The 14,163-nt window shown below is 36.6% G+C and overlaps 1 protein-coding gene across 30 annotated transcripts in view; it reads right to left on the reverse strand.

Moving 5' to 3' along the window:
- The window catches only part of PCM1 (pericentriolar material 1), a 105,017-nt gene that overhangs the window by 9,997 nt on the left and 80,857 nt on the right, over nucleotides 1-14,163 (reverse strand). For 18 of the 30 annotated variants that reach the window (XM_058443316.1, XM_058443323.1, XM_058443320.1 and 15 more), the window contains 7 exons: nucleotides 11,274-11,420; nucleotides 8,042-8,239; nucleotides 7,115-7,174; nucleotides 6,294-6,420; nucleotides 5,832-5,992; nucleotides 3,673-3,745; nucleotides 2,876-3,132 (listed from right to left, as the gene is read on the reverse strand). In XM_058443316.1, coding sequence (XP_058299299.1) covers nucleotides 2,876-3,132; nucleotides 3,673-3,745; nucleotides 5,832-5,992; nucleotides 6,294-6,420; nucleotides 7,115-7,174; nucleotides 8,042-8,239; nucleotides 11,274-11,420 — 1,023 coding nt within the window. Of the gene's footprint in view, nucleotides 1-1,876; nucleotides 2,008-2,875; nucleotides 3,133-3,672; nucleotides 3,746-5,831; nucleotides 5,993-6,293; nucleotides 6,421-7,114; nucleotides 7,175-8,041; nucleotides 8,240-11,273; nucleotides 11,421-14,163 lie in introns of all 30 variants that reach the window. The other 12 variants (XM_058443319.1, XM_058443322.1, XM_032162369.2 and 9 more) reach the window with 3 other exon arrangements.

Below are 14,163 nucleotides of genomic sequence, written 5' to 3' on the forward strand. Positions count from 1 at the left end.
CACGCCTGGCTAATTTTGTATTTTTAATAGAGACAGGGTTTCTTCATGCTGGTCAGGCTGGTCTTGAACTCCCAACCTCAGGTGATCCACCTGCCTTGGCCTCCCAAAGGGCTGGGATTACAGGCGTGAACCACCGTGCCCGGCCCAGCCTTGGGAACTTCATCTAATGAGGCAGTAGTCTGGCCCGACACGGGTAGGTCCATTAGAGGACTGGTCAAGCATGGACAATCTTTTCTTCAATGGCCTGTTTACAGACACTGATTTTTTTCTAGTTCTAACGTTCTCTCAAAATGTTCAGCTATGGTGACTAATTTAGCTGTATCAGTGACTTGCCATCCAATTTTGTGTTTTTTAATCAAGTCACCAGACTCTAGTCAGAGACTATTAATGAATAAAACCATAAAAACCATTTCAGTTCCCGCAGGAAATACTCCCTGCTGTATTTTAAGACCAGAATGTTTAACAAATGAGATTTCCAATCTAGCCGTGTAATCAGAAATAGATTCAACTTTTTGGACTAGTCAATCTTTTGTAGAAAGACCATGGGATAGCTTCTAGATGTTTTCCAGTTGTTTCTGTAGCATCTTTTGGGCTATACACAGAAGTAGCTCTTAAAGAGTTGGCAATACTCTTCTGAGGCTTATGCCATCCTGCCATAGTCATCCATTAACTTGCTTCCCCAGTGGCTAATATCATGCGTATAAATTGACAGAAATCAGGAAGCCCAGAGTCATTCTAATTCTAAATTCCTCAGCAAACTGTTTTGGATTTTCCTTGGGATTTGGAAAATCTTTTGCTATGGCTCTGAGTTCAGCTTTTGACACAGAAGTACAAGTTGTTACAGGAGCCAGACCTCCGTGTCCTGGCTGAGGGTCTAACTAAGCAAAGCATTAGCCTAACTTCCTTTCTGTCACATCATCCAGAGTGAAAGGGTAATTGTGCAAAAGGATTAAGATGACTGAACAAATGGGTTAGTGGATTCAGAATTATTAGAGGAGGATAAGCAGAGTAACACGTCACAGTGAAATCACTCCCTACACGTAATTCATTTTATGTCTGTTGTCAATTCATTGCTTAAGCTTTTCATCTGTCGTCTTATTTGCCTTTAGCAAGGAATCTTTTAGAGAGGGAATTTTGGAATTAGGACTTTTAGAAGCCTCTATACAACAATCAAAAACTGCTTCCCATTGTTTCTGAGGCGTTTGGGATCCCTTCTTTTCTAATGTCCCCATAAACAATTTTATCTAGATTAAAACTTCTCCACTGTAACTTTAACTCTTCTCTGGTAAAGTGTAACCATTTCTCTAGAAAGGCATAGTTTCATGTTCATAATTTCTAAGCATAAAATTTGCTAGAGTTCTAGAAATAGGGGTCCCAGAGTCTTTAGGTGTTAATGAACACACAATACCCTATCTTCTAAACTTCATCTACCTGAGGCTGCCAACTGGACCCAGTCTAGTCACTGTCAAGCATCTAGTTCGACCTCTGGATCCAGTAAAAAATAAAATTACTCGGCTGGGCGCGGTGGCTCACGCCTGTAATCCCAGTACTTTGGGAGGCCGAGGCAGGTGGATCACAAGGTCAGGAGATCGAGACCATTCTGGCTAATACAGTGAAACCCTGTCTCTATTAAAAATACAAAAAATTAGCTGAGTGTGGTGACACGCGTCTGTAATCCCAGTTACTCAGGAGGCTGAGGCAGGAGAATCAATTGAACCCAGGAGGCAGAGGTTGCAGTGAGCTGAGATCGCGCCACTACACTCCAGCCTGGACGACAGAGCAAGACTCCGTCTCAAAAAATAAAATCACATTACTCAAATAAACTCAGAGAGCTCAGGACACAAACTGTGGAGCCTGAAATCTGAGAGGGACTTACCCAGGACCTCCAGATGCAGCGAGAAAGCAGTGAGCACAATGGACACCTTTTGCCTGGTTCCTCGATGCTTCCAGAGGCCACAGGGGGTCTCTTTCAAATCCTACTCTGATACCAAACTGTAAAAGACAAATCTGAGGCACAAAAAAATTTTAGAGTTTATTTGAGTAAGAAGCAATTCAGGAACTGGCAACACCAGACCAAAAGAGATTTAGTGTTCCACTGACAAAATATCAGAGGCAAGTATTTATTTGGAAAATCTGGAAGTAAAATAAATTATTTGCTTGGTTTGCAATTACAAAATTGTCTTTTATCAGGTAACTTCTCAGAAAGTCCCTAGTCACATATCCATATGTTAGCTGGCTACTTATGACCAGCTGGGGTTAAGCTTTGGTTCTAACATAAGCATTTATCAGAAATGACCCAAGTGAAGTTTCATTTATGTTTGCAGCTTAAGCAAGATTAATTACTTTAAAGGTTTTTGCTTTTCTCTGCTCAAGTATTTTTCAGACCTGTGCTTCACTTGAATTTTCATTTAGTACTATCATGAGTACAGATTTCCCAGTTTTTTTTATTTTTTTTAATCATTCACTGTATAAAGATTCTGTTGTCAAACTGTTTTATTTCCTATCCCAAGTGTAAACCTTTAAGTTTACTGAAAATTTGCAACATATTCTAAACAGCTGAGAAGAACAGGTAGTATAAAAGGATAAACAACGATTCACGTATCATTACCACTTCAGATCCGAACTTAAGATGAACTCTTTTTATCTCTTTGGTTCTCGAAATTATAAAACATAGAACAGCACGTGGGTTTTAAGTTGGTCATCTTAATTCACTATTACCCTTCTGCTAAAGTTTAAGTGTGAACTAGAAAAATGTTCCGACATGTTCTAAACCTAAACACAAAATGGTTTACATGTCGAGAATGCTAATCTGAAAATGAAGAAATATGCACAGAAATGAAAAGTAAAAATATTTGGAAATGTAAATGATACATACATAGTCATTCACTAACACTGGAGATTCAGTATCAGGACTTCCAGCCAGAGAGCTTTCAGGAGTTTCCTGAGCAGATTTAACTTCTTTGACTCTAGGCACTAAGGGTTCCATTTCAGGTAAAGGTAACGGCAAAGGGTTAGGCTGTTCAGTTGAATCAACAGTAGCAGGTGAGTCCTTATGGGCAGCACTATTTAAAGGTTGCTCATTTTCCAAGATATTGAGGTAACAGGGTTTCACAGGAGAGTTATCTTGGTCATCTGTCATCAAAAGAAAGTCTTAACATTAGTGTAATGCAAAAAATGTTAAACTTTACTCTCTATTATACTAATAAAGACAATATGCCTGAATAAGAGCAATCAAGACATTTAAGACCAAAAAGAAAAGGCAACTACAAATTTTCCTTATCAATGATTTAGTTGATCAAAATCACCTGGCAGCATTTTAAGACTCAGATTCCTGAAATCCACCTGATTTCTAATTAGGACTTTCAGGAATAAGGCCTACAAATGGATATATTTTTTAAAAAAATCTCCCATATTTGTATCTAAAGATGCTCTTGACAGAATTTCTGTCTGTGCAGGTAAATATTTGTCACCTTTACTGTTTATAGAAACAAATTCTTATGTTTTCTACAAAGGATTTATAGGGAGAAGAAAAATATACATCAGGTCCAAAGTACTTTCAAACCAAGAATTTAGTGTTTTCTGTGATTGATTGATTGCTTTTTTTTTTTTTTTTAGCTTTTAAGCAAATAAAGGAAATTATCTTAAAATCAAAGGCTTATTTAGATTTCTTACTTTTACTAGTGGCTTCTTGTTCCAATGGGACATTTTTGCTTTCTGCTGTCTTTTTAAAGTCATGTTGTAGGACCTAGAAGGGAACAATGTTTTAATAGCAGGGCCTGAAATATATGGTCACTATAAAAGAGATGATTACTAGTGTGTAGTTTTTTTTGTCCAACCCAAGACCTTCATACAAAGAAATTTAAAAGTATCTTCTAAAACTATTTCAAGGAGGTGGCTTTGGTTGTGATTTCAAGATGGCTAAGTTAAAGGCTTTCCTTGTTGCCTTAAAAACACACACACACAAAATAATACAACTGGAATAAACGGACTGCACTGTTCATTTTTTTTCAGACTCTAAAAGACAATGCACACAGGGAATGAAGGAGAAAGTGATGAGAGGAAGATGAACAAAGCTAAATGCCTTCAGCAGGGCGAGGAAACAAAAACTGAGATTCCCCTCATAACTGTAACAGATCTAGAAAGGAAGACACATGATGTTGGGGCAGGAGCTGGTGATGAAACGGTGGTGGTAGTTGTTTAGAACTGTTTAAGGAAAATGTGGCTATGTAGGTTCTCTCCTCCAACCTCAACAGAAAATGGCAGATTATATTTTAGAGAAATTAGTGAGCCCCAGACCTGGGGCCACTGGGAGTAGAGGTGGAGACACAAATGCGAGGACACAGTAAGTATCAGATTGGTGTAAAAGTAACTGTGGGTTTTGCTATTGAAAATAATGACCAAAACCACAATTACTTTTGCACCAACCTAAACAGAATAATCTAGTGCATGCCCGTATAACGGTGGGACCTCAGCCCCATTCCCAATCTAGCTTCAGAATACCAGCAGCCAAGCTTACATACTCCAGGCAGGAGGACAGAGCAGGACAGTGGACCCTAATTTGGAGAATATAAACCATCTCAAAGAAAAGACCAATAGATACTGACATTTAGAAGTTTCTGGGAATATGCTGGCTGTCTCCCCAAATGCCCTACCTGCAGTGAAGCCCAAAAGAACCTTAACTTGCTTTTTGATGTATCGTTGTTCAATATAAACAACCAAGGTTCAGCAGACATTTGAAAACAGAAGATAATGTTTCTGTGAAATAACAGGGCACTATAAAAAAGTTACAATCAGAAAAAAAGAAAGCGTTCAGAAGTTAAAAATATGACAGCTGAAATAAAAATAATTTCATACAAGTGTTAAAGTCAAAGAAAATATCTCAAAGTAAAACCAAAAGATAAGGAAAAGAGGAGAAAATTAGAAGATCAATCCATGAGTACTAATAGTATCTGATAATATTAATTACAGAAGGAGAGAAAAGAGAAAATGGTGTGGCAGTAATAAAGAGAATTTAAAAATTTACCAACTTGAAAACAATCACTGAGTATCCACTGCAAATAATGAAAAAAGACCCCAACAAGGCACATCACAGTAAAATGTCAAACTCCAGAGGAAAAGATCTAGATTAGGGAGGAAAGTAACATATAAAAAAGTACCCCCTCATCCACAGAGTGTATGTACCAAAACTGTGGATAGTACCAAACCCCATTTATACTGTTATTCCCCATACATACTTATCTATGATAAAGTTTAATTTATAAATTGAGCACAGTGAGAGATTAACAATAACTAATAATAAAACAGAACAATTCTCTTGTGCTTTGGGGCCATTAAGTCAAATAAGGGTTGTCTGAACACTGTGATACTGCAAGTCTATATCTGCTACCCTAGATGGCTACTAAGTGATTAACAAGCAGGTAGTGTATACGGTGTAGACATGCCGGACAATGTAATGATTCACAACCCAAATAGGAAGGAGCAGGCCGGTGTGAAATTTAATCACACCACTAAAAACAATATATAAATTACTGGATGGGTGTGGTGGCTCATGTCTGTAATCCCAGAACTTTGGGAGGCTGAGGTGGGAGGATCGCTTGAGCTCAGGAGTTTGAGGCTATGAGCAGTGAGCTACAATTACACCACTGCACTCCAGCCCAGATGACTGAGCAAGACCCTGTCTCTAAAAAAAAACATAAAAAATAAACTGGTATTTCAGATTTTAATAAGCATATTAATGAGGCTTGCATTCATGAAAGCTGAAAATTTAGAAGGATCTACTTTGATTAGTTAAAATAAGGCCGATGGAAGCGTGTCAGTCAATACGGGAATACCTGTTCATCATGTTCATTTTCTTCGGTAGCTTCAGTGTTAGCCTGGAGAGAAGTCTGGACATCCACGGGGCCTTCTTCAAATTCTTCCATTTCTTCATCCTCATTTTCATCTTCTCCACTTCCATAATTAGTTAAAGCCTGAGTTTCCGCTTTAGACAAATCTAAGTTGATTAATACACAATTTTTAGTAAATTTCAGCACATAATCTTAACAATAGCTACCACTTATTGCATTCCTGCATGGCACAGATGCTTTATATACAGTATCTGACATCCTCAAACAGTATGTATTAGAAAACTTACAATGCAGAAAGTCCAGATAATTTAGTCAGGGTCACAGTGAAATTCAAAATCAGAGTTCTCTGACACTTAATTCTACACTTGTTACACTCCACCAAACTGTTCCAATAAATGACCTACAAAAAACTAAAGTATAAAGATAGTACAGAGCCTTTAAACTTACTAATAGACACTGGACATCCTTCACTTTCATCTTCCTCTTGATCAGAAATATCAGATCTTACATTTTTGGGACCATCATACACCTCAGATGTCTGAGTCTGCTTAACTGTTTCAGTTTCATCCTTGTCCTAGACACAAAAATATTTGAGTAATTAATTCCTTAAAGTACATGTGTAAAGCTATATAGTAAGTCTATCATATTAATAATGATCATTATCTAATAAAAAATACAAAGAACCGCGTGAACCCGGGAGGCGGAGCTTGCAGTGAGCCGAGATCGCGCCACTGCACTGCAGCTTGGGTGACAGAGGGAGACTCCGTCTCAAAAAAAAAAAAAAAAAAACGAAGAACCATTTTTGATAGTCTAGTTTTATCTTTAAAAGAAAAAAGTCTCAGAAAAAAGGTCAAGGTCATTTGATGATATAGTCTGCTTTCAAACATTAAGGTAAAAGCTGTTAAAATAATTTTATATTGTTTCAAAAGCATTATTTTTAGGCTTTTTTTTTTTTTTTTTTTTTGAGGCAGAGTCTTGCTCTGTTGAACAGGCTGGAATGCAATGGCATGATCTCGGCTCAATACCACCTCTGCCTCTCAGGTTCAAGCAACTCTCCTGCCTCAGCCTCCTGAATAACTGGGACTACAGGCACACGCTTGGCTAATTTTTGTATTTTTAGTAGGGACAGGGTTTCACCATGTTGGCCAGGCTAGTCTGGAACTCCTGACCTCGTGATCCACCTGCCTTGGCCTCCCAAAGTGCTGTGATTACAGGCATGAGCCACCGCGCCCAGCCATATTTTTAGGCAAAAATTAATTAGCACATACTTTGTCTTCATCATCAATCTCTCCAGCAGGTGAGCCATGATCTTCAAGAATCCTTTTAGCCTTTAAAACAAATCAATTACACAGAATTTAGCAATATACTTAGACACATAATTTAGCAATTCTCATGTCTCAGCCTCCCAAAGTACTGGGATTATAGACCTGAGCCCGGCCTGTATTACTTTCTAATCATTTATTATAGTATCATGCTGTTTTATTTTCATTAAGCTCTTAGCAATGTCTGAAATTTATTTATATCCAGAAAATAAATATCATGAAAAGTGTGAAATGGATAGCCTGACTTCGTCTACTTTAGATTTTAAGAAACAAGAGCCATCTCTTTGTGTTTGCGTCTTGGCTTGTTTCCTTCTCATAAAAGAGGGTCAGGAAAAGGGTACACATCTAGGGAAAAGGCTTCCTGGTATGCCTCAAGTTGAGGCAGAACAGTCATCCAATCTCACATGTGATCAAAATCGATTTGACAAGGTAGAACAAACTACAGGGATGTAAAACCAAAGCCCTAACTAACAAGCGTTTGTGCTGACTGGGAGTGACCTCTGGGTAATGCATATTCTCGAACAATCTATAGGGATCGATAACAGCCATGGCAGGCAGCTGGCACTGGCCCGGGACCAGATCCCAGTCTTTCTCTCATCTTTCAAGACCTGAATACAGGACAATAATGTGAACTGGTTATCTGCCAATGTACCTTTAACATCAATTCCTGTCTGCATTCCTGATCTTCAGCAACTGCTGTTAGTCCTCAAATTCCACAAGTGACTAGCATATGTAATGACTTATAATGTGATTAACTGGTATTACTAAAAACAACTACTTTTGCTGAGGTAAAATGTGATTTCAGTTAATAACAATGATCAAGAACTGTATTTATGTGCCAATTATCCTAAAATCAAAATGAATGTTATTTACCTCTTTGGCATAAGACTGTATCACTCCAGCTGCTTCTATTTTCCTTTTGCATCTCTGTTTAACAGTTACACTATTATTATCCAAATCTTGCATAAGCTTAAAGAAAGCCAATTCATTGAACAACACTTCAGATATCTCTACAAGAAGATCTTCTCCACAGTCTTTCAGTTTTCTGCCAGCAAATTTTGCCAGTGAGTCCTATTCAAAGATAAACCAAATAATTTTTAAAGATAGTAAACTTCAATTATAGAATACGATTAAGTATTGAAAAACTTTAATGTTTATGATTAATACGGAAAGATAGGTTAGTATTACTAAAGAATACTGCTATATTAATAAGTAGGAATGTTACTAGTCCTGCTTAAAGAGTATATACAAGGGAAAGACATATATGGTCATCTATATTTAGTCCCTATTTGATGTAACTGCTGGGCACAAATGAATTCAGATAGGGATTTCTAATACCAGAAAGTTCCCTGACAGTATAGGAGATACGATATATACTACAGTAATAAATAGTAAGTGCTATGAAAGGAAAAGACAAAATCTTCCACCTCTAAATGTACCATTAGAATACTTTTAAAGCTTCCGCCTTTACTTAAGACAACCATTCTAATTTAAATTTTTCTTCAAAAGTAAACTTTAGTTCTATTCAAGTTGATATACAGGATCATGTAAAAGAAAATAGGATTTCAAGACCCTTTACATTTATTATGTCAAGGAGGAAGTTAAGCCCTGGCAACTTGAACGCTGGTGATTTCTCCTTCTTAGACAATACATTAACTCTCTTCCTCATTGTTCTTGTTCTGTAAATGACTAGGAAAGATCAGACACCAGACCTCCTGCCTTCCCACCACTGATGTTTGTCACAGATTAACTGCCTCCTTTACCGTCCTGTACCTAAGTCAAATCAGGTGGCAGAAAAGACTCATCTTCAACCTTTTCTGAAAGAAAAACATCACCTCAACTAATTATACTGTTGTAACTATGCATTAAAGCCTTATATAGAAAGATGGTGAAATTCTGTTAAGCTTCCCTAAACTCTGTCCACATAAATTAGCAGTCTCCAACCTTTCTGGCACCAGGACCTGGTTTCACAGAAGACAATTTTTCCCCCAACCTATAGCTGGGGGAAGGTTTTGGAATGATTCAAGCACATTACATTAACTGTGCCCTTTATGACACTGTAACATATAGTGAATTAATTATACAACTCACCATAATGTACAATCAGTGGGAGCCCTGAGCTTATTTTCCTGAAACTAGATGGTCTCATCTGGGGGTGATGGGAGACAGTGACAGGTCAGGAATTAGATTCTCATAAGGAGCATGTAACCTAGATCCCTCACATGTGCAGTTAACAGTAGGGTTGACACTCCTATGAGAATCTAATGCTGCTGCTGATCTGACAGGAGGTGGAGCTCAGGCGGTAATGAGAGCCACGGGGAGGGACTGTAAATTCAGATGAAGCTTTGCTCACTCGCCTGCTGCTCACCAGCCTAGGGGTTGGGGACCCCTGATATAAATGATCCCAAACTTCTGATGTCTTTCCTTGGAATCTGTGCTTCCCAGGCAGCCATCCCTCCAACACTATGCTTGAATAAACTCTCTTTAAAGTAGATTCTGACCCTTTTGATTATTTTAGGTTGAGAATCTTCACATAAGTAAGTATACTCTACACATTTTTAGTAAAACCACTCCTCTTTTTCTTTCTAAAATATGGACTACCCTATTTAGCAAACAGGCAAACAACTATGATGTTCAGTGCCTGCTCCTCTCCCCCACCAAAAGACTATCTTATCTAGTACAATTATGGTAAAAACGTACATATGCTGGGTGCTTTGTGGAAAAAACAATTCTTGAACGGGTTTCAGAAGGAAAAATGTAGAAGATGGTAATTTAAGCTCTAGCTCATAAAATTTTTTCAATACTCTGGGCAATATTTAACGTAAATTAACTTTTATTCTTCATGTATGTCATCTTGTGAAAAAATCGAGAATGGGATGAAAGAAAAGCAGTCAAACCTTAGACTGAGAAAAAAATCTTATTTCCAAATTAATGCTTTGGGATCTGTCCACAATTATAGAAGGCAAAAATGAGGAAGGGCTACATGGATCTTGATAAAAAATATTTAAATTATAATTTCTCTTTTAGCCTTATTCTAAAATGGAGTTTCCTACAATGCACAATACCATCAATGTCTTACAGTCCTTAGAAATTATCTGTTAGTACTAATTACTACTAATGGGGCCAGGACAATTTATCCTTTAGTCTTAATACTAACAAAATGGAAAATTACAGTGATACAAATTTGCATCAAGCCCAGGGTTTAAAAAAAGTTGTGATTATCTAAAACCAGTTTAAACACAGAAATAAGAAACAAAGCCATGTTTCGTAAGAAAATTTTGTAATAAAGATGAAAAGAAAAATGTATCACCTAATGTGGAGTAAAAATACACATCACTGAACTATCTCAATGGGAAAACATTCAGGTAAATATAAAGGTAAAGATGTTTGTCCTATGGAAAAAAACAAGGTAATTTTATTAACACTAACATGGGATTTCTCAACCTTGGCACTATTGACATTTAGGGCCAGATAATACTTTGCTATGGGGGACTGTCCTGTGTATTGTCAAATGTTTATCAAGATTCTTCCTGGTCTCTACCCATTAGTTGCCAGTACCTGTCCTCCTTTCAGCCCTCCCTGCTTTCTCCATACTACTTGCTGTGAGAAACAAAATGGCTGCAGACACTGCTAAATGTCTCCTAGGAGGCAAATGCTCTCCCAATTACTGACTTACTATAATTTAAGCATACTGGTACACCCTAAAAAGTCTCTACAACCAGCTGGTCTCTGGCTTCTGAAATTTCCCAGATTAGTCAAATTACTTTCGCCAATTATTTTAGAAACAGTCACAGAATACTTTCTAAACATTTCAATCTCAAAATGTTTTCACTGAGGAGAAGATAAACCAAACCAGTAAAAGCTTTTAAGAGACATGCCTCAGAGATGACAAAATTAAATGAAGATACAAACAGGACCTAATAATACAATATTATTTGAACCAAGTGACAACCTAAAAAGTATTAAAACATCATCCCAAAAGGATGCTAGATTGGATATCCACCAGAATAAATTGTGTAATGCAAGAAAATGCCTCACCCACCCCCCGAAAAAAAACCATACCACACAGTATATATTGGTAAATCATACAAGTATAAACTCTTACCTGTAATATACTTCCAAGTTGTTTATGAAAGAACTTTACAAACTCTTTGCTCTCATCATTTTGCTGGGTAAGGGTCAAAACCATGCGCCTTACTGAAGTTAGAAGCTGCGAGGAGCATACTTCATCCATGTGCTCCTGAGAAAAATCCTAGTTGGTTAGAATATAAACTTACCTATTGTTTAAAAAAAGAAAATCAATCCATATAATATAAAATGTTAATTTTTAATTTTCTTGCATAGATGCTCCTCAATTTTCAGATGTCTGTTTAGAAGTATCCATTCATAAGAAAAGCCAAACTCCTACTTTATTCATTCATACATGTTGAGAGGTTTGGCAATTTTGACCCATGAAAGCAGATGATGGCCAGTAAAAGAACTGGCTGATCCAGTACTTTTCGGCACTTTCTTTCCGTACCTTTCTGTACCTTAAGGAGAACTATTCATGCTAGTTTCCATTTTGCCAATCTTTGTTTTCAGTTCAGTTAATTTCAAATACTCTTACAAGCATACTCACCTTGTATCCAATTCCCTATTATTTTCTAACTCAGGGTTTCTCAACCTTCGCATTATTGACATCCTGTGCAATTGTAGGATATTTAACATCATCCTGGCCTCTACCCACTAGATGCCAGTAACACCTCCTCCCTACACCACCTTGACAACTAAAAATATCTTTAGACATTCTGAAATGTCTTGAGGGTTAACATCATCCCCTAACTTTCTTAACAAATCACTTCAGTCAAGTGTCTCTTCTTAAACTTCCTTAAGAAGCATGTGTGAGCTACAAAATAATATGAATCATGGTTAACTTTCTGAGGTTGAGTCCATAAATCATCGATATCAAGTAATCTCAAGGTTCTAATCCTTCTTACTCTACTAAATCCATTTAAGCAAATCCTATAACCTTTTCTCAGTTCAGTTTTCTCCCCCGCCATACAAATCTATAAAATAAGGGTGCTAAACTAGATGTTCAAGGTCCCATCTCAGACTTAAGCTCACTTAAAATAATGTATGTGTCAAGACAGGCGATTAAAAAAAAAAAAACAAAAAAAACTGTCCCTGTCTTCAGAGAGTCAAATACCAGTGCAGGAGTCAGATATGTACATAAATAATCACTATAAGCTCCGTGCTGTCTGGTAGGTAACACTTTTTTAACTGCAGGTATTCTTATTTATCACAAAATACAGTGGCTCACAGGAGACATTACTTACTGAATAAATAAATATTTTTAAAAAGCACCCACTAGGTGCTCTAAGGAGCTATAGGAGCATGCTGGAGGCAACAACAAATATTTCTGAAGAAATATTTCAGCCAGGCAGAAAAGAGTGAAAGTATTTTACATCTTGGATAGACAAGACAACTTGTACAAACGGCTAATATGTGAAAAAGTAACAGCAGATACGGAAAATGTTGAATAATGTGAAGTGAATGTACTTAGATGGAGAGTAGCTAGGGTGGGAAAGCACACCAGATCCAGCAGTGAAGCCGCTTGAAGACTAAGGAGTTTGGGTAGGATACGGCTTAGTAAAAATGCACTTCATGCCTATTACGACAGGTAGTCTAAGCAAAAGGTAAGAATACGAATTAAGGTTAAGCTACTAGAAAGAAGAAAGTGAAACTGATGACTCTAAGGAGAAGAATACATTTTTGACTCACTCGTGATGACATAAAGAGAGTCAAGAAGTCTAACTCAGGTGACTGGGTGTAATGCTGCCTGGGTATAATTAACAAAGAAGTTCTACAGTCCTACAAAAAAAGTCAAGATCTGAAGTAAAATGAGACATCATAAATAGTTAAAATCAGATTATTAGTTCTACTCTGTCTACTGACCTCAGACACTTTTTGAAATGCTAAATTATTATTATTTCATTTCCTCATAAAATCACTTAAATCAGGGCTATACAAGTAAAGTGAGGAGGAACAATTTAGATTTTAAACAAGGTGACAAGGTAAGTTTGTGTTTTAGGTAACTCTAGATATGCTAGTAGCGCTTAGAAGGTCAAGTGGAAAACCTATTAAATGAGTGTCACTAGCCACTTTAGCCAACTAAAATACCATCAATATTTCCTAATATCTTAGACATTTAAGAAAAATCACTTTAAAAAAATGTAATTCTTTTAAATTCAAGACTTTTTAAACATTTCACAAACTCAAGGTGATTTCTATTTCGCTCAAGTATTAAATATTTTATTGTATAACAGTTTCTGAGCAGATAGTATGTAACTTACGTAATTCTTCCATCAAATCAGACACAAAAAAGTAAAAACAATCAATTTCCTAACTGAAGGCTACATTCCCTAAGCATAAAGATAAATCATGTAGGCTTTTTTTTAACCCTTATAAAGTAACTGTACACATCAAATAAATATTACTACAAGTATACCTATTAGTTTTTAAAAGACATGTTTACAAGTATTTATTATACTATTAATGCTAAAATAAAAGTATAAAAGCAAAAAGGCAACACTTTAGCCCTAAGATGAAAGCAAGCAGTAACTAAGAAAATTTAAATCAATTCACTTGAGGCAATGGTTTCAAACTCTGAGATAAATATCTATATAAAAAATGTATATTCTTAAAATTTGTAAGTATATTCTTTTATGGAAGGTAAATATATACATACAAGTAACAGGAAATAAATTCACAGAACAGTTGGTAAAACTGATGTACTTATGCCTTATCCCTCAAATTCTTTTTATCCAGTATCTTAAGTACTTCTTGGCTATAGGTACTATGAGATACTATTCTAGGGGGGAGATATAAATAATTATGATCCTTTGTCATAAGTGCTATAATGAAGGCATGAATCCAGTATCTCAGGAACAGTGAAGCGATGCAGGAATTCTGCCTGTAAACACATGCAATAACATTTGGGCCAGCTCCTGAAAAAC

The sequence above is a fragment of the Hylobates moloch genome, unplaced genomic scaffold (assembly GCF_009828535.3).
Source record: "Hylobates moloch isolate HMO894 unplaced genomic scaffold, HMol_V3 SCAFFOLD_8, whole genome shotgun sequence".
Taxonomy (NCBI): domain Eukaryota; kingdom Metazoa; phylum Chordata; class Mammalia; order Primates; family Hylobatidae; genus Hylobates; species Hylobates moloch.